Source organism: Leucoraja erinacea, unplaced genomic scaffold (genome assembly GCF_028641065.1).
Source record: "Leucoraja erinacea ecotype New England unplaced genomic scaffold, Leri_hhj_1 Leri_170S, whole genome shotgun sequence".
Taxonomy (NCBI): Eukaryota; Metazoa; Chordata; class Chondrichthyes; order Rajiformes; family Rajidae; genus Leucoraja; species Leucoraja erinaceus.
The window spans coordinates 155847-174927 of NW_026576012.1; the positions used below are offsets into that span (position 1 = coordinate 155847).

At 46.5% G+C, this 19081-nt stretch overlaps 1 protein-coding gene across 1 annotated transcript; it reads left to right on the forward strand.

The window, feature by feature from the left end:
- Positions 1–243: 243 nt before the first annotated feature.
- Positions 244–19081, forward strand: LOC129716123 (snake venom metalloproteinase BpirMP-like). Its single transcript, XM_055666006.1, has 6 exons — positions 244–781; positions 1504–1557; positions 2198–2269; positions 6427–6599; positions 10201–10282; positions 16336–19081. The coding sequence occupies exons 1-6, from the start codon at positions 605–607 to the stop codon at positions 16474–16476; spliced, it is 699 nt and encodes a 232-aa protein (XP_055521981.1). The 5' UTR covers positions 244–604; the 3' UTR covers positions 16477–19081.

Genomic DNA, 19081 nt, shown 5'->3' on the forward strand with positions numbered 1-19081 from the left:
CAGGTTTAGGGACACTTTCCTCCCAGCAGTTATCAGGCATCTGAATCATCCAGGACAAGGGGTCACAGCTTAAGGATAAGGGGGAAATCCTTTAAAACCGAGATGAGAAGAACTTTTTTCACACAGAGAGTGGTGAATCTCTGGAACTCTCTGCCACAGAGGGTAGTTGAGGCCAGTTCATTGGCTATATTTAAGAGGGAGTTAGATGTGGCCCTTGTGGCTAAGGGGATCAGGGGGGTATGGAGAGAAGGCAGGTACGGGATACTGAGTTGGATGATCAGCCATGATCATATTGAATGGCGGAATGGCCTACTCCTGCACCTAATTTCTATGCTTCTATGTTTCTATCCTATCACAGCCAGAGAGCAGTGCTGAACTACTATCTTCCTCTTTGGTGACAGTCGGACTATCCTTGATCAGACTTTGCTGGCTTTATCTTGCACTAAACATTATACCCTTATCATGTATCTATACCCTGTAAATGGCTCGATTGTATTGTCTTTCCGCTGACTGGTTAGCCTGCAACAAAGGCTTTTAACTGTACCTCGGTACACGAGACATAAACTAAACCAATAACCTAAAATAACAAGTTATTTCATTGGTGATGTCCTTGTTGCTTTATGATGTTGTGAATGTCTCCCTGTGTAGTGGGTACATAACAGTGGGAGACCAGGACTACACCATCGACCCAGTGAATGCCGGCAGTAAGAAACACAGAGTGAGCCGCTCACAACACATCCGGACAAAGAGGCAGCTCCTGCCCTCCTCCTCCAACCTTGTGGTGAGAAACCGCTGCCACTATGGTGTCATAGTTACAGAGACATAACGTCGGTCATAAGGTCATATAGGAGCAAAATTAGGCTATTCAGCCCATCAAGTCTACTCCACCATTCAATCTTGGCTGATCTCTCTGTACCTCTCAACCCCATTCTCTTGCCTTCTCCCCATATCCCCTGACACCCATACAGCATACAGCATCAAAATAGACCCTTTGGCCATATGGAGTGATACAGCGTGGAAACAGGCCCTTCAGCCCAACTGACCAACATGTCCCATCTACACTAGTCCCACCTGTCTGCATTTAGCCCATCACCCACAAAATCATCTACCTGTCTAAATGTTTCTTAAATGTTGTGATAGTACCTGTCTCAACTACCTCCTCCAGCAGCTCGTTGCATGCATCCACCCTTTGTGTAAATAATGTTGCCCCTCTGGTTCCTATTAAATCAGGCTCCTCTTACCTTAAACCTATGCCCTCTGGTGCTCGATTCTCCTACTGGACCCTGGCGCAGTAAGGCAGCAACTCTACCGCTGTGCCACCATGCCGCCCTCATAGGTATTTGTAAGTACACCAGAAAATTGTTATAGGTACACAAAAATGCTGGAGAAACTCAGCGGGTGCAGCAGCATCTATGGAGCAAAGGAAATAGGCAACGTTTCGGGCCGAAACCCTTCTTCAGACTGTTATGTTGGGTCTGATTTTTCTTCATCTTTCTTTACTAGACTCACAACAGCAACTTCAGCATTGAACTCTACCTGGTGGCAGACAGAGAGGAGGTAAGGCCATTCAGTAGCACCTAGGAGGCCATTCGGCCCTTTAACTGTCTTCTACCATTTAATCCAGTCATGGAATGTCGGTTAACATATGATGAGCGTTTGCAGACATTCGGCCTGTACTCGCTGGAGTTTAGAAGGATGAGGGGGCACCTCATTGAAACTTACCGAATAGTGAAAGGCCTGGATAGAGTGGATGTGGAGAGGATGTTTCCACTAGTGGGAGAGTCTAGGACCAGAGGCCATAGCCTCAGAATAAAAGGACGTACCTTAAGGAAGGGGAAGGAAAGGAATTTCTTTAGTCAGAAGGTGGTGGATCTGTGGAATTCTTTGCCACAGACAGCAGTGGAGACCAGGTCAAAGGATATTCTTAAGACAGTTTAGATCGATTCTTGATTACTGCGGGTGTCGGGGGTTATGGGGAGAAGGCAGGAGAATGGGGTTGAGAGGGAAAGATCGATCAGACATAATTGAATGGTGGAGTAGACTTGATGGGCTGAATGGCCTAATTCTGCTCCTATCACTTATGAACAGGTGAGGGAGGGGGAAGGAGAAATCTAAAATTGCTCAGTTTACAATTGTGTGCCGTTGGTATTTTCTTTGTGGACACGACTGTGACACGTGTTACTATTCATTTTCCCAGTTCATGCAAAATGATGGCGACCTGAAAAAGACCCAGGATCATTTAATTACTCTCGCACATCACGTCAATCAGGTATTGGAAATGCAACATGTGTAATTTTTCAATGTTGGGGTGGCACAGAGGCGCAGTGGTAGAGTCGCTGCCTCAAATTAAAGTGAAATTAAAGGTTCATCTTGCCTGACTCAAAATCCCTCGTGTAAAGGCTGCCTTTTAAATCACATATACTGCATAAATCACATAAATCATAAATCCCTGATATTTTTTATCACATATATCACTTTGATTTTATGCAGAAACAGTTAAGGCAGCACGGTGGTGCAGCGGTAGAGTTGCTGCCTCACAGCGCCAGAGACCCGGGTTGCATCCTCACTACGGGTGCTGTCTATACGGAGTTTGTAAGTTCTCCCCGTGACCTGCGTGGATTTTCTTCAGGTGTTCCGCTTTCCTCACACACTCCAAAGACGTACAGGTTTGCAGGATAATTGGCTTTGGCAGGAGTTGTAAATTGTCCCTTGTGTGTAGGATAGTGAGAGTGTGTGGGGATCGCTGGTCGGCACAGACTCAATGGGCTGAAGGGTCTGTTTCCGAGCTCTATCTCTAAACTAAACTAAATTAAATGGGAATGTCAACTAAAGGGTCATACATCAGCACCAGTTTAAATCATAGGGCAGAAGACAATGTAACAAATAAAACACATACAGGTGGAAGAACTCAAGTACGTCAAGCAGCACCTGTGGATGCTAATTGATTGCGGGCAAATTGGGTTGGCTTAAACAGAGGCACCTTGGTCAGCATGGAGGGGTTGGGTCTGTTTCTGCCCTGTATGACTGCGACTATCACAACCTTGAATCAGCATCATCAATCAGGACTTACGTCAGAGCTTGCATCTGCATCCTTGCATCAAGACCTTGCATGAGATCCCTGCATCTCTGCATGGAATCCCTGCACCAGATCTCCACATCAAATCCCTGTATCAAATCCCTGTATCAGATCCATGCATTAGATCCTGAATCAGGACCTGCATTGCTTCCTAAATTAGATCCTGGATCAGGACCTGCATTAGATTCCTGCAGATCCATGCATCAGACTCTGCATGACCCTGCATCAGATGGACTTCATTGCCACAGAAGGCTGTGGAGGCCAAGTCAATGGATATTTTTAAGGCTGAGGTTGACAGATTCTTGTTTAGTATGGGGCAAATTGTCAATATGCACATGAACTTCGGATAATAATTGAAAGTGCTGGAATAAATTGTTGAAAGGCACACAGTGTTTTATATGCCCGTTTACAAAAAACACACAATATGCTGGAGTAACTTATCACCTCTGGTTAATGGGCTCTGAGAGGGTGTTTGCAATGGGCACTAATGCACTTTTCGTACCTGCTACAACCTGGCAACAAGACTGCTGTGCCTTTGGTCTTGTAGTTACCAAGCCCCACCACAGGAGGTCACTAGCTACTTAGGTTCAAGGGAGTGAGATAGAGAGAGATAGAGTGAGAGAGTGTAGGTACACAAAAATGCCGGAGAAACTCAGCGGGTGCAGCAGCATCTATGGAGCGAAGGAAATGGGCGACGTTTCGGGCCGAAACCCTTCTTCAGACTGATGGGGGGTGGGGGGGGAGAAGGGGGGAAAAACAGAGGAGGAGGAGCCCGAGGGCAGGGGGATGGGATGAGACAGCTCGAGGGTTAAGGAAGGGGAGGAGACAGCAAGGGCTAGCAAAACTGGGAGAATTCAACGTTCATGCCATCCGGACGCAAGCAACCCAGGCGGAATATGAGGTGCTGTTCCTCCAATTTCCGGTGTTGCTCACTCTGGCAATGGAGGAGACCCAGGACAGAGAGGTCGGATTGGGAATGGGAGGGGGAGTTGAAGTGCTGAGCCACCGGGAGGTCAGGTAGGTTATTGCGGACTGAGCGGAGGTGTTCGGCGAAACGATCGCCCAACCTCCGCTTAGTCTCCCCGACGTAAATCAGCTGACATCTAGAGCAGCGGATGCAGTAGATGAGGTTGGAGGAGATACAGGTGAACCTTTGTCGCACCTGGAATGACTGCTTGGGTCCTTGAATGGAGTCGAGGGGGGAGGTGAAGGGACAGGTGTTGCATTTCTTGCGGTTGCAACGGAAAGTGCCCGGGGAGGGGGTGGTACGGGAGGGAAGGGAAGAATTGACAAGGGAGTTGTGGAGGGAGCGGTCTTTGCGGAAGGCAGACATAGGGGGAGATGGGAAGATGTGGCGAGTGGTGGGGTCACGTTGGAGGTGGCGGAAATGGCGGAGGATTATTTGTTGTATTTGCCGGCTGGTGGGGTGAAAGGTGAGGACTTGGGGGACTCTGCCCTTGTTGCGAGTGCGGGGATGGGGAGAGAGAGCAGTGTTGCGGGGTATGGATGAGACCCTGGTGCAAGCCTCATCTATGGTGGCGGAGGGGAACCCCCGTTCCCTGAAGAACGAGGACATTTCCGATGCCCTGGTGTGGAACGTCTCATCCTGGGAGCAGATGCGGCGTAGGCGGAGGAATTGGGAGTAGGGGATGGAGTCTTTACAGGGGGCAGGGTGGGAAGACGTGTAGTCCAGATAGCCATGTGAGTCAGTTGGTTTGTAGTGAATGTCGGTCAGAAGTCTGTCCCCTGCAATGTAGATGGTGAGGTCAAGGAATGGTAGGGAAGTGTCGGAAATGGTCCAGGTGTATTGGAGTACCGGATGGAAGTTGGTGGTGAAGTGGATGAAGTCAGTCAGTTGTGTGTGGGTGCAGGAGGTGGCCCCAAAGCAGTCGGCAATGTAATGGAGGTAGAGGCCGGGGATGGGGCCCTGGTACGTATTGAACAATGATTGTTCAACGTACCCGACAAAGAGGCAGGCGTAGCTGGGGCCCATGCGTGTGCCCATAGCTGCGCCTTGTGTTTGGAGGAAATGGGAGGAGTCAAACGCAAAGTTGTTGAGGGTGAGGACCAACTCCGCTAGGCGGAGGAGAGTGTCAGTGGCTGGGTATAGGTTGCTCCTCTGGACCCCGACCTACAAATCTGTACGTCTTTGGAGTGTGATTGGAAACCGGAGCACCCAGAGAAAGCCCACCGGGTCACAGAGAGAATGTAAAGCAGACAGCACCCGAGTTGTGTCAGTGTCAGTGGCTGGGTATAGGTTGCTCCTCTGGTCGAGGAAGAACCGGAGGGCTTTGAGGCCATCCTGGTGGGGGGTGAGTGAGAGAGTGTGTTTACTTGGCAAGTGTTTTAGTTTAGTTTAGTTTAGAGATACAGCGAGGAAACAGGCTCTTCATCCCACTGTGTCTGGACAGACTAGCAATCCCCGCACGTTAACTCTATCCTACACACCGAAACCGCACCTGACCGGCAATTTCCGCACATTAACACTATCCAACACACACTAGGGACAATTTACATTTATACCAAGCCAACTAACCTACAAACCCGCACGTCTTTGGAGTGTGGGAGGAAACCAGAGCTCCTGGAGAAAACCCACGCAGGTCACGGGGAGAACGTACACACTCCATAAAGACAGCATCCGTGGCTAATAAAGTATGATTAAAGAAGCGCTGTAAGGCAGCAACTCTACTGCTGCGCCACCGTGCCGCCCCAAATATACTGAATATGAACTGGCACAATTAAATTATTACTGCAGCTTTACAGGGCACAATGGATGCAACAAGAAATAAATATTGAATTATCAGGTATTCTAAGTAAACTAAACCATTATCGTGCAATTAATTGGCTTGGGTAAAATTGTAAGTTGTCGCTGGGGAAGTGCTTGTGTACGGGGTGATCGCTGGTTGGGATCAAAGGGCCTGTTTCCGCGCTGCTTCTCTACGCTAAACTGAACTATAAAACTAAAAATGTGCAGGCAGATAAGTGATGGACTTAGCATCACGTTCAGTTTGGACATTGTGGGCCGAAAGCCTGTGCTGTTTCATGTTCACCCAGAGAGTTGTGAATCTGTGGAATTCTCTGCCACAGAAGGCAGTGGAATGTTTCAATGTCCACTGGATGTTTTCAAGAGAGAATTAGATTTAACTCTTTGGGCTAACGGAATCAAGGTATATGGGGAGAAAGCAGAAACGGGGTACAAATTTTTGGATGATCAGCCATGATCATATTGAATAGGGCTCAAAGGGCCGAATGGCCTATTCCTGCACCCATTTTTCTCTGTTTCTATTATTTTCTACGTTCTGTGTTCTGTGTGTGTTTGAAAGGCAATGTGTGGGATCAATGTTTTTCAGATTTACCAGAAACAGTTAAATATCCAGATCTTTCTGGTCGGCATTGAAGTCTGGACAATCGCAAACAAGGTTTTTTCCAGCGAGGATACAGCAGAGGCCTTGGAAAACTTCATGCAATGGAGAACGAAGGAACTTGTGCCCAGGAAGCACCATGACAATGCCCAGCTTGTCAGGTAGGCATGGAATAAAGTATCATTGAACTAGACCCATCTCATCTGGGGCCCATCACAGTGAGTGGTACCATGGCCATGAAATGGATGCAAATGCTGAAAATAGATTCAGAAACCATGTGTAGTTTCGTTTGTTGACTTCCCTCACACTGGGAAACGTTGATTCCGCTGTGGGGGATGTTTATGTTAAATTCTATAGTGTTGGTTTTATTTTTATTCATGTAATGGTAACTCTAAATTCACTGCACCAATTGGTGTATGTGACAATAAATGTAACTTGAACTTGAACTGTAAATCGAAGAGAGACCCAAAATGTTGGAGTAATTCAGCTGGACAGGAGAGAAGGAATGGGTGAAGACCCTTCGGGTCAAGACCCTTCTTCATGTTGGACTTTATTAGCCTTCAGTGTTGTATCAACATGAAATGTTGGTCCCTTTATCCTTTAAGGGCCTGTCCCACTTTCACGACCGAATTCACAGCCTTTTTTACTCGTGGACATTTTTCAGCTTGTTAAAAAAACGCCTCAACCTACTTGATGCCACGAGTACCTATGACTAGCATCACGACCTGCTACGACCTACCTACGACCTACCTACGACCTCGTGACAACCATGCTGCGAGTATGAGTCAAGAGCAAACTCGGCAGAGGTCGTGAACTAGGTTGTGAAAGTGGGACAGGCCCTTTAGCTGTACACTGTGGACGGCTTGATTGTAATCCTGTATGGTCCTTTCATTGACCAGATAGCACAGACTGATCTTAGTTTAGTTTGGTTCAGTTAAGCTAAGTTCAGTTCAATTCAGTTCAGTTTATTTTATTTTAGTTTAGTTTAGCTCAGTTTTGTTCAATTCAGTTTAGTTCAGTTCTGTTCAGTTTCGTTTAGTTCATTACTGTCACGAGGTCCAGTGAAAAGCTTTTGCTTGTGTGCCATCCAGTCAAAGGAAAGACTATAAATGAATACAATCAAGCTGTCCACAATGTACAGGTAAATGACCAAGGGGTACAACATTTAGTGCAGGATAAAGTCCGAGAGTCCAATCAAAGGTTTCTAATGAGGTAGATGGGAGGTAAGGGCCACTCTCTAGCTGGTGAGAGACCAGTTCAGTTGCCTGACAACAGCTGGGAAGAAACTGTCGCTGAAACTGGAGCTGTGCATTTTCACACTTCTGTATCTCTAGCCTGATGGGAGAGGGGAGAAGAGGGAACATTAGTTTAGTTGAGGTACAGCGCGGAATCAGGCCCTTCGACCCACCGGGTCCGCGCCGACCAGCGATCCACGCATTTTAACACTATCATACACACACGAGAGACAATTTTTACATTTACCAAGCCAATTAACCTACAAACCTGTGTGTCTTTGGAGTGTGGGAGGAAACCGAAGATCTCGGAGAAATCCCACGCAGGTCATGGGGAGAACGTACAAACTCCTTACAGACATTTTATGTGATAGACCAACACAAAGTGGCGCATAATCATGAAGTGGAAGGAAAATGATACATGGTTTTCAAATTTTTTTACAAATAAAAAACTGAAAAGTGTGGCGTGCAAAAGTATTCAGCCCCCTTTACTCTGATACCCCTAAATAAAATCCAGTGCAACCAATTGTCTTCAGAAGTCACCTAATTAGTAAATAGAGTCCACTTGTGTGTAATATAATCTCAGTATAAATACAGCTGTTCTGTGAAGGCCTCAGAGGTTTGTTTGAGAACATTAGTGAACAAACAGCATCATGAAGTGCAAGGAACACACCAGACAGGTCGGGGATAAAGTTATGGAGAAGTTTAAAGCAGGGTTAGGTTATACAAAAATATCCCAAGCTTTGAACATCTCATGGAGCACTGTTCAATCCATCATCCGAAAATGGAAAGAGTATGGCACAACTGCAAACCTACCAAGACATGGCCGTCCACCTAAACTGACAGGCCGGGCAAGGAGAGCATTGATCAGAGAAGCAGCCAAGAGGCCCAGGGTAACTCTAGAGGAGCTGCAGAGATCCACAGCTCAGGTGGGAGAATCTGTCCACAGGACAACTATTAGTCGTGCACTCCACAAATCGGGCCTTTATGGAAGAGTGGCAAGAAGAAAGCCATTGGTGAAAAAAAGCCATAAGAAGTCCCGTTTGCAGTTTACCACAAGCCATGTGGGGGACACAGCAAACATGTGGAGGAAGGAGCTCTGGTCAGATGAGACCAAAATTGAAGTTTTTGACCTAAATGCAAAACGCTAAGTGTGGTGGAAAACTAACACTGCACATCACCCTGAATACACCATCCCCACTGTGAAACATGGTGGTGGCAGCATCATGCTGTGGGGATGCTTTTCTTCAGCAGAGACAGGGAAGCTGGTCAGAGTTGATGGGAAGATGGATGGAGCCAAATACAGGGCAATCTTGGAAGAAAACCTGTTAGAGTCTGCAAAAGACTTGAGACTGGGGCGGAGGTTCACCTTCCAGCAGGACAACGACCCTAAACATACAGCCAGAGCTACAATGGAATGGTTTAGATCAAAGCATATTCATGTGTTAGAATGGCCCAGTCAAAGTCCAGACCTAAATCCAATTAAGAATCTCTGGCAAGACTTGAAAATTGCTGTTCATCCGCTAAGACGCTCTCCATCCAATTTGACTGAGCTTGAGCTATTTTGCAAAGAAGAATGGGCAAAGATTTCAGTCTCTAGATGTGCAAAGCTGGTAGAGACATACCCCCAAAGACTTGCAGCTGTAATTGCAGCGAAAGGTGGTTCTACAAAGTATTGACTCAGGGGGGCTGAATACTTTTGCACGCCACACTTTTCAGTTTTTTATTTGTAAAAATATTTGAAAACCATGTATCATTTTCCTTCCACTTCGCAATTATGCACCACTTTGTGTTGGTCTATCACATAAAATCCCAATAAAATACATTTACGTTTGTGGTTGTAACGTGACAAAATGTGGAAAAGTTCAAGGGGATGAATACTTTTGCAAGCCACTGTACATTAGTCCCACCTGCCCATGCTTGACCCATATCTCTCTAAACCTGTACAATCCATGTTCCTGTCTAACTATTTCTTAAACGTTGCGATAGTACCTGCCTCAACTACCTCCTCCGGCAGCTCGTTCCACACACCCGCCACGCTTTGTGTAAAAAAAATCACCCCTCGGGTTTCTATTAAATCTTCGCCCAACTCTCAATGATTCCCCAACTCTGGGTAAGAGACTGTGCATTTAGCCGACCTATTCCTCAAGATATTGTAAGAGTAGACACAGAGTCTCTTGCCTAGAGTAGGAGAATCGAGAACCACAGGACATAGGTTTAAGGTGGAAGATTTAATAGGAATCTGATGGGTAACGTTTTCCACACAAAGGGTGGTGGGCATATGGAACAAGGTGCCATGTTGGTCAGTTTCACTTTAGTTGATTGTCACGTGAACCGAGGTACATTTAAATAGCATTTGTTGCGTGCCATCCAGTCAGTGGAAAGACAGCTTGGGCATGTTGGGCCGAGGGCCGAGGGCCCTGTTGCCAACATGTATGACTTCTACGACACAATGTGGTTTTAGATCAAACATGGTTTGCCTTGCACTGAATAACTTTGCTCCCTCTCTCTCTCCGTCCCTCCCCTCCAGTGGTGTGCCCTTTCAGAGGTCTCTGGGACAAGCCTACATGAGCGAGATGTGTTCAAAGGAGAGAAGTGGAGGAGTTGTCAAGGTATGACCCAAATCAAGGCAAATCAAATTCCTTGCATGTTGCAAAACATACTTGGCTAATAAAGTATGATTATGATGATGATTATTATTATTATTATGAGTTTAGTTTATTATTGTCCTGTGTACTGAGGTACAGTGAAAAGCTTTTTGTTGTGTGCTAACTTTCCAGTCAGCAGAAAGACTATACATGATTACAATCAAGCCGTCCACAGTCTACAGATACAGGATGAAGGGAATAACATTTATTGCAAGATAAAGTCCAGAAAAGTCTGATTAAAGATAGTCCGGGGGTCTCCAACGAGGTAGATGGTAGCTCAAGACTGTTTTCTAGTTGGTGATAGGATGGTTCAGTTGCATGATAACAGCTGGGAAGAAACTGTCCCTGAATCTGGAGGTGTGCGTTTTCACACTTCTCTACCTCTTGGGGCACATGGTATTGGGCGTAGAGTGCTGACATGGATAGAGAAGTGGCTGGCAGACAGGAAACAAAGAGTAGGGATTAACGGGTCCGTTTCAGAATGGCAGTAGTCTAGTGGGGTACCGCAAGGCTCGGTGCTGGGACCGCAGCTATTTGCAATAATCTAGATGAAAGGATTTGAAGTATTATTAGCAAATTTGCAGATGACACAAAACTGGGTAGCTGATTGAACTGTGAAGAAGATTCTATGAGGATGCAGGGTGACTTGTACAGGTTGGGCGAGTGAGCAGATGCATGACAGATGCAGTAAATGTGGATAAATGTGAGGTTATAGAAACATAGAAACATAGAAAATAGGTGCAGGAGTAGGCCATTCGGCCCTTCGAGCCTGCACCGCCATTCAATATGATCATGGCTGATCATCCAACTCACCTGGACTGGTGTGGGCACATGAAAATGCAAATGCTGGATTCTTGAGCAAAGTACACAGAGTGGCGGACTAACTCAGCCCGTCGGGCAGCATCTGTGGAGAACGTGCATGGGTGGCGCAGCTGTAGAGTTGCTGCCTTACCACGCCAGAAACCTGGGTTCGATCTTGTCCGTGGGTGCTTATCTGTACGTTCTCCCCGAGATCGCATGGGCTTTCTCTGGGTGCTCAGGTTTTCTCCCACACTCCTAAGATGTACTGGCTTGTAGGCGAATTGGTAGGTAAAAATGTAAATTGGCTCCAGAGTGTAGGATAGTTTTAGTGTAGAGGGATCACTGGTTGGTGCAGACCCTGTTTCCATTCTGTATCTCTAAACTACTGTGCTGCCTGACCTGCTGAGATATCCCAGAAAGTAAAGAAGGGTGGTGTTTAGAAAGTTTAGAAAGGGTGGTGCAGCAGTAGAGCTGCTGTCCTAGAGCGCCAGAGACGCGGGTTCGATCCTGACTGTGGACACTATATGGATGGAGTTGTACATTCTCCATATGACTGCACAATTTTTCTATGCTGGTTTGTAGTTTGATTAGCAATTTTTACCAGCAATTAACCTACAAACCTGTACAACGTTGGAATTTAGTTAAGTTTAGTTTTGAGATACAGCACGCTAACAGGCCCTTCGGCCGACCGAGTCCGCAGTGACCAGCGATCCCCACACATTAACACTATCCTACACACACAAGTGACACTATCCTACACACACAAGTGACAAAGCCAAGTAACCTACATACCTGTACGTCTTTGGAGTGTGGGAGAAAACCGAAGATCTCAGAGAAAACCCATGCAGTCACGGGAAGAACGTACTAACTCCGTACAAACAGCAACCGTAGTCGGGATCGAACTTGGTCTCCGGCTGCAACTGCTGTAAGGCAGCAACTCTACCGCTGCGCCACCGTGGGAGGAAACCTGACCACTGGGTGAAAACCCAGGCGATCACGGGGGGAAACGGGGCAAATGTACAAACTCCATATAGTCAGCACCTGTAGTCTGGATCGAACCCGGGTCTCTGTCGCACCTCCAGATTCAGGGACAGTTTCTTCCCAGCTGTTATCAGGCAATTAAATCATCCTATCACAACCAGAGAGTGGGGCTGATCTACTATCTACCTTATTGGAGATTCTTGTTCTATCTTTGATCGGACTTTACTGGCTTTACCTTGCACTAAACTGTATTCCCTTTAATAATAATAATAATAATAATAATAATAATAATAATAATAAATTTTATTTATGGGCGCCTTTCAAGAGTCTCAAGGACACCTTACAAAAATTTAGCAGGTAGAGGAAAAACATGTAAAGGGAATGAAATAAATAGTAGAGACATGACTAGTACACAAAGTAAAGACAGAATTCAATACAAAACACAATAATAAGGCAATTAATGCCCAGATGAAAAGGAGGGGGACGTGGGGCTAAGGATAGGCAGAGGTGAAGAGATGGGTCTTGAGGCGGGACTGGAAGATGGTGAGGGACACGGAATTGCGGATCAGTTGGGGGAGGGAGTTCCAGAGCCTGGGAGCTGCCCTGGAGAAGGCTCTGTCCCCAAAACTGCGGAGGTTGGACTTGTGGATGGAGAGGAGACCGGCTGAAGTGGATCTGAGGGACCGTGAGGGTTGGTAGGGGGAGAGGAGGTCAGTGAGATATGTGGGGGCCAGATGGTGGAGGGCTTTGTAGGTGAGGATCAGGATTTTGTAGGTGATCCGGTGGGAGATGGGAAGCCAGTGAAGTTATTGAGGACTGGAGTGATGTGATGCCAGGATTTGGTGTGGGTGATGAGTCGGGCGGCTGCGTTCTGGACCAGTTGGAGTCGGTTGATGTAGGTGGAGCTGATGCCAAGGAGAAGTGAGTTGCAATAGTCCAGTCGGGAGGAGATGAAGGCATGGATGAGTCTTTCAGCAGCGGGCGGTGTGAGAGAGGGTCTGAGTTTGGCGATGTTACGGAGATGAAAGAAGGAGGTTTTAATGACATGGCGGATGTGAGGCTCAAGGGAGAGGGTGGAATCAAAGATCATGCCAAGGTTGCGGGCCTGGGGAGATGGGGAGACAGTGGTGCCGTCGATGGTGAGAGTGGGGTTATTGATTTTGCTAATCCTGTATCCTGTATCTATGCACTGTAAATGGCTCGATTGTAATCATGTATTGTCCTTCCGTTGACTAGTTAGCACACAACAAAAGCTTTTCACTGTGCCTAAACTAAAATAATTGTGACAATAAATTAAACTAAACTAAATGAAAGAGGCAGATGACTGGAGTTGATTTTTGTGATGTGGCCTTTTTTGTGGTCTGTATTAGAGAGTTACAACTTAAAAAATCTTGCATTTATATAATTGCAGTTAATTGCAACTAAAAACATCCCATAGGTTCCGAACAAAAAACTCTACAGCATTTGCTCCTTTGATTTTAGTGTGAAGTAAGTTGATTAGGACGGCTGTCAGAGGTTATGGGGCGAAGGCAGGAGCTTGGGGTTGAGAGGAGAGATAGATCAGCCACGATTGAATGTCGGAGTAGAATCGATGGGCTGGATGGCCTATTTCTGCTTCCATGTCCTGGTGATTCAGCCTAAAGCACCAAAGTATAGAAACAAAGTTATGGGAGTAGCATCTCTCTCTCTTTCTCCCTCTCTCTTTCACAGACACAGCTCTCTCATTCACAAAGACACACCATCTCTCTACCACACCAACAAACTCCATCTATCTATAATTAACTGACACACACCATCTTTCTCACTGCCGTAAGGTCATATGTGAGAGGAGTAGAATTAGGCCATTCGGCCCGCCTAGTCTACTCCGCCATTCAATCAAGGCTGATCTCTGCCTCCTAATCCCTGTGGCTGTAGCCTCCCTTTTTTAGCAATGTTTCCCCCGGGAGTTAGCGGCCAGCCCAGCAGATGTACTTTAGTGACCGACACGGACGGTTCAGTGTCTGCAGGAAGCACCAACCTCACCCGCAACACACCGGGAGGGAAGGGGGGTTCAGCAACTCACTACGGCATGGGGCTGGCATGGAGAGTGGAGGCGTCCCACATTCACACACGGAGCCGTGTGGAAGTGAGCGACGGGAGGGGGGACCCGGGGTTTGAGGGCACGAGGTCAAGGGGTCGAACTAATGGTGAACGCTGCTGAACAACCCAACCTTCTTGCTCCTATTTATGGAGGAATCAGGGATAAAAACACACACAGAGAGCTGCCATGTCAAACACTGGCTAACCCCAGATAGATTCCAGTGTCCACAATGGGGGAGCAATTATTAAAGCTTTATTTCAGACACAGGTCCATATACACATCAAACAGTACAAAGAATTACAAAGATACATTAAGAAATTGCATATTAGCCTAAAATATATATAAGCTATTGCACCAATGCCGTCTTAGCCTAGAAGTGAATCTATAGCAGCTTTTCAGAGGGCTGACTAGGGCTTCAATTATGTGGTTCTCTGGCTTGTCCAGGCAACACATAAAACTAAACATCAGCTGCCTTAAGAGTTGGCACTCTAGTGGCCACAAACAATTCACTGGCACTATGCCACCTAGGGACACGAAGTAGCAACCTCATTGCATCATTGTATGCTACCTTAAGCCTCTGCATACTCTTTTTCTTATACTTAGACCACAATTGAGCAGTATATAACGGTGTGATGTAGGTTCTGAACAGGGAACACTTCACATGGTCAGAGCACATATAAAACTTCCTTATAAGCATGTTGGCTTGAAGATAAATTTTACAGCGCTGTCGGTAGAGGTCTTTGTCATCCTTCCAGTCATCAGATATGACAATGAAAGGTCTCAGTCATGTGTAGACTCTCGGGCTATTTACGTTGCAGGGGAGGGGAGTAGGAAACTGAGAGCATGTTCACAATCCTGTGGTGGAACAAACAAGGAGAAGTTGTTCCAAGAGACGTACAACATGGACCGGGTGATCACAGCTGAGGCCACGGCAGAGAGTGGAGGGACAACGCTTCAGGAGGTCACAAAGAGGGCTGGGCCTAGCACTGAAGGGGAAACATTGTAAAAGTCTGGGAGGAAGGGCAAGGCAATAGTGGAGATAGACACAAAATGCTGGAGTAATTCAGTAAGGCAGCATCACTCGAGAAAATGAATGGGTGTTGCATTATTTCTGTTCAAAAATAATAATCACCTGCTCCTATCTCTCATGTAGGCCCTACAGTATCATAAAAATACTTCAAACAAAAAACACTGAATTCATACTTCTACAATGCACTAAAATATGATTTTAATGCATCAAATTTCTAAAAGTCCCTACCCTCTCATCGCTCAGTCGCTTTGCACGCTCGCCGGGTATCCCTGAGGCCAGTGACCAGTGATCACTCAGCCCCCCCACTTTCAAAAACGCTCCGCGGCCCCTGTTCTTAGACTGTGGCCCCTGGTTCTGGACTCCCCCAACATTTGGAACATTTTTCCTGCATCTAGCTTGTCCAGTCCTTTTATAATTTTATATGTTTCTATAAGATCCCCTCTCATCCTAAATTCCAGTGAATACAAGCCCAGTCTTTCCAATCTTTCCTCATATGACAATCCCGCTATCCGGGGGATTAACCTGGTGAACCTACGCTGCACTGCCTCAATGGCAAATTAGGAGACCAAAACTACACACAATACTGCAGATGTGGTCTCACCAGGGCCCTGTACAACTGCAGAAGGACCTCTTTACTCCTACACTCAAATCCTCTCGTTATGAAGGCCAAAATGCCATTAGCTTTCTTCACTGCCTGCTGTACCTGCATGCTTGCTTGCTTACAGTGATTGGTGAACAAGGACACCCAGGTCTTGTTGCAATTCCCCTTTTTCCTAATCTGACACCATTGAGATAATAATCTGCCTCCTTATTCTTGCTCACATTTATCTACATTATACTGCATTAGAGATACAGCGTCAATCTTTGAATGTAAACCAGCATCTGCAGTTCCTTCCTACTCTATTCTACACACTTGGATCAATTTACAGTTTACAAAGGGTAGTGGGTGTATGGAACAAGAGAAGGTAGAGAAGGTAGTTGTGGCTGGGACTACCCCACGGTTTAAGAAACAGTTGGACAGGTACAGGGTCTCTGGCGCTATGAGGCAGCGGTTCTACTGGCTACAGGTGTGCAGGTGATCATGAGGTATCGTGCTAATGGATCTATGCATTTATGTATTTGCAGGGTTACCAGGACGGTACCAGAGAGGTAGCTAACTACATCGCACACGAGTTGGGACACAATCTGGGAATGCATCATGATAAACCTAATTGCCACTGCCCTGTCTCTTCTGGGAGCTGCTTGCTGGCGACAACAGTCACGTAAGGACAATTAACATTCATCTCCTTCCATTTAATGATCTTTTATAGAGTCAGAGAGTGATACAGTGTGGAAACAGGCCCTTCGGCCCAACTCGCCCACACCAGCCAACAATGTCCCATCTACACTTACCATACTTGCCTGCGCTTTGTCCATAACCCTCCAAACCCGTCCTATCCATGTACCTGTCTAACTGTTTCTTAAACAATGGGATAGTCCCAGCCTCAACTACCTCCTCTGTCAGCTTGTTCCATACCAAGATGAGGTGAACTTTTTTCACACAGAGAGTGGTGAATCTCTGGAACTCTCTGCCACAGAGGGTAGTTGAGGCCAGTTCATTGGCTATATTTAAGAGGGAGTTAGATGTGGCCCTTGTGGCCAAGGGGATCAGAGGATATGGAGAGAAGGCAGGTACGGGATACTGAGTTGGATGATCAGCCATGATCATATTGAATGGTGGTACAGGCTCGAAGGGCCGAATAGCCTACTCCTGCACCTAATTTCTATGTTTCTATACACCCACCACCCTCTGTGTGAAGAAGTTACCCCTTGGATTCCTATTAAATCTTTTCCCTTTCACCTTGAACCTATGTCCTCTGGTCCTCGATTTCCCTACTCTGGGCAAAAGACTCTGTGCATCTACCCGATCTATCCCTCTCATGATTTCATACACCTCTATAAGATCTCCCCTCATCCTCCTAAGCTCCATGGAATAGAGACCCAGCCTACTTAACCTCTCCCTATAACTCACACCCTCTAGTCTTGGCAACATCCTTGTAAATCTTTTCTGAACCCTTTTGAGCTTGACAATATCTTTCCTATCACATGGTGCCCAGAACTGAACACGATATTCTAAATGTGGTCTCACCAACGTCTTATACAACTGCAACATGACCTCCCAACCGCTATGCAATACTCTGACTGATGAAGGCCAAAGTGCCAAAAGCCTTTTTGACCACCTTATCTACCTGCGACTCGACCATCAAGGAACCATGCACCTGTACTGCTAGATCCCTCTGCTCCACAACACTACCCAGAGGCCTACCATTTACTGTGTAGGTCCTGCCCTTGTTCAACATCCCAAAATGCAACACCTCACACTTCTCTGTATTAAATTCCATCAACCATTCCTCTCCCCACCTGGCCAATCGATCCAGATCCTGCTTCAATTGATCACAACCATCTTCACTATCTGCAAAACCACTAACTTTTGTATCATCAGCAAACTTGCTAATTATCCCCTATATGTTCTCATCCAAATCATTGATGTAGATGAAAAACAGTAACGGACCCAGCACCGAACCCTGTGGCACACCACTAGTCACAGGCCTCCAACCTTCCACCATCACCCTCTGCTTCCTTCCATGGAGCCAATTTGCTATCCATTCAGCTATCTCTCCTTGAATCCCATGTGATCTAACTTTCCAGAGCAGCCTACCATGTGGAACCTTGTCGAATGCCTTACTGAAGTCCATGTACACAACATCTACAGCTCTGCTCTCATCAATCTTTTTGGTCACGTCTTCAAAAATATCAATCAGATTTGTGAGATACAACCTCCCACGTACAAAACCATGCTGACAGTCCCTAATCAGCCATTGTCCATCCAAATGCCTGAATATACTATCCCTTAGAATACTCTCTAATAACTTACCAATTCCAGATGTAAAACTCACTGGCCTATAGTTCCCAGCATTTGCCCTGCAGCCCTTCTTGAAAGTAGGAACAACATTTACCACCCTTCAGTCTTCCGGCACCTCCCCTGTATTTAAGGACGACTCGTAAATTTCAACCAGGGCTCCCGCAATTTCCTCTCTAGTTTCCCACAATGTCCTCAGATATATCAGATCAGGCCCTGGAGATTTGTCTACCTTCAAACACGACACTACCTTCAGTACTTCTTCGTCAGTAACCCTTACTGCCCTCAAGACACTTCCAGTGACCTCTCCTCGGTAAATACAGAGGAGAGATACTCATTAAAGACCTTGTCCATCTCCTGTGACTCCACACAGAGGTGACCGCTTTGATTCCTGAGAGGTCCCACTCTCTCTCTAGTTTCCCTTTTCCCCCTTATAGTAATTGGCCAACTGCATTATAGTAATGAAAGAGTCACAGTTAGATGCACAGAGTCTCTTGCCCAGAGTAGGTGAATCGACGACCAGAGGACATAGGTTTAAGATACAAAACGATACGATGGAACTTTATCCCAGGAGGGAAATTGATCAAAGGTGCAGGGGTAAAGATTTAATAGGAATCTGAGGTAGACAAAAATGCTGGAGATACTCAGTGGGTGAGGCAGGATCTATGGAGCGAAAGAATAGGTGACATTTTGGGTCAAGACCCTTCTTCAGACTGATGTGATGTTGGGGGGTGGGGGTGGGAAGAAGAAAGGAAGAGGCAGAGACAGTGGGCTGAGGGAGAGCTGGGATGGGGAGGGGAAAGGTGAGGCAGAGGTTCACCTGCACCTCCTCCAACCTCATCTATTCCATCCGCCGCTCTAGGTGTCAGCTGCTCTACATCGGTGAGACCAAGTGTAGGCTTGGCGATCGCTTCGCCCAACACCTCCGCTCAGTTCGCAAAAACCAACCTGATCTCCTGGTGGCTCAGCACT

Bases quoted from the DNA above. Each gene is read 5' to 3' on its own strand.
- LOC129716123 (XM_055666006.1), top strand. From the start codon at position 605: ATGTCCTTGTTGCTTTATGATGTTGTGAATGTCTCCCTGTGTAGTGGG. The intron at 1,558-2,197 runs GTAAGGCCATTC...TCATTTTCCCAG, and splicing joins TGGTGGCAGACAGAGAGGAG to TTCATGCAAAATGATGGCGA. The intron at 6,600-10,200 runs GTAGGCATGGAA...CCTCCCCTCCAG, and splicing joins GACAATGCCCAGCTTGTCAG to TGGTGTGCCCTTTCAGAGGT.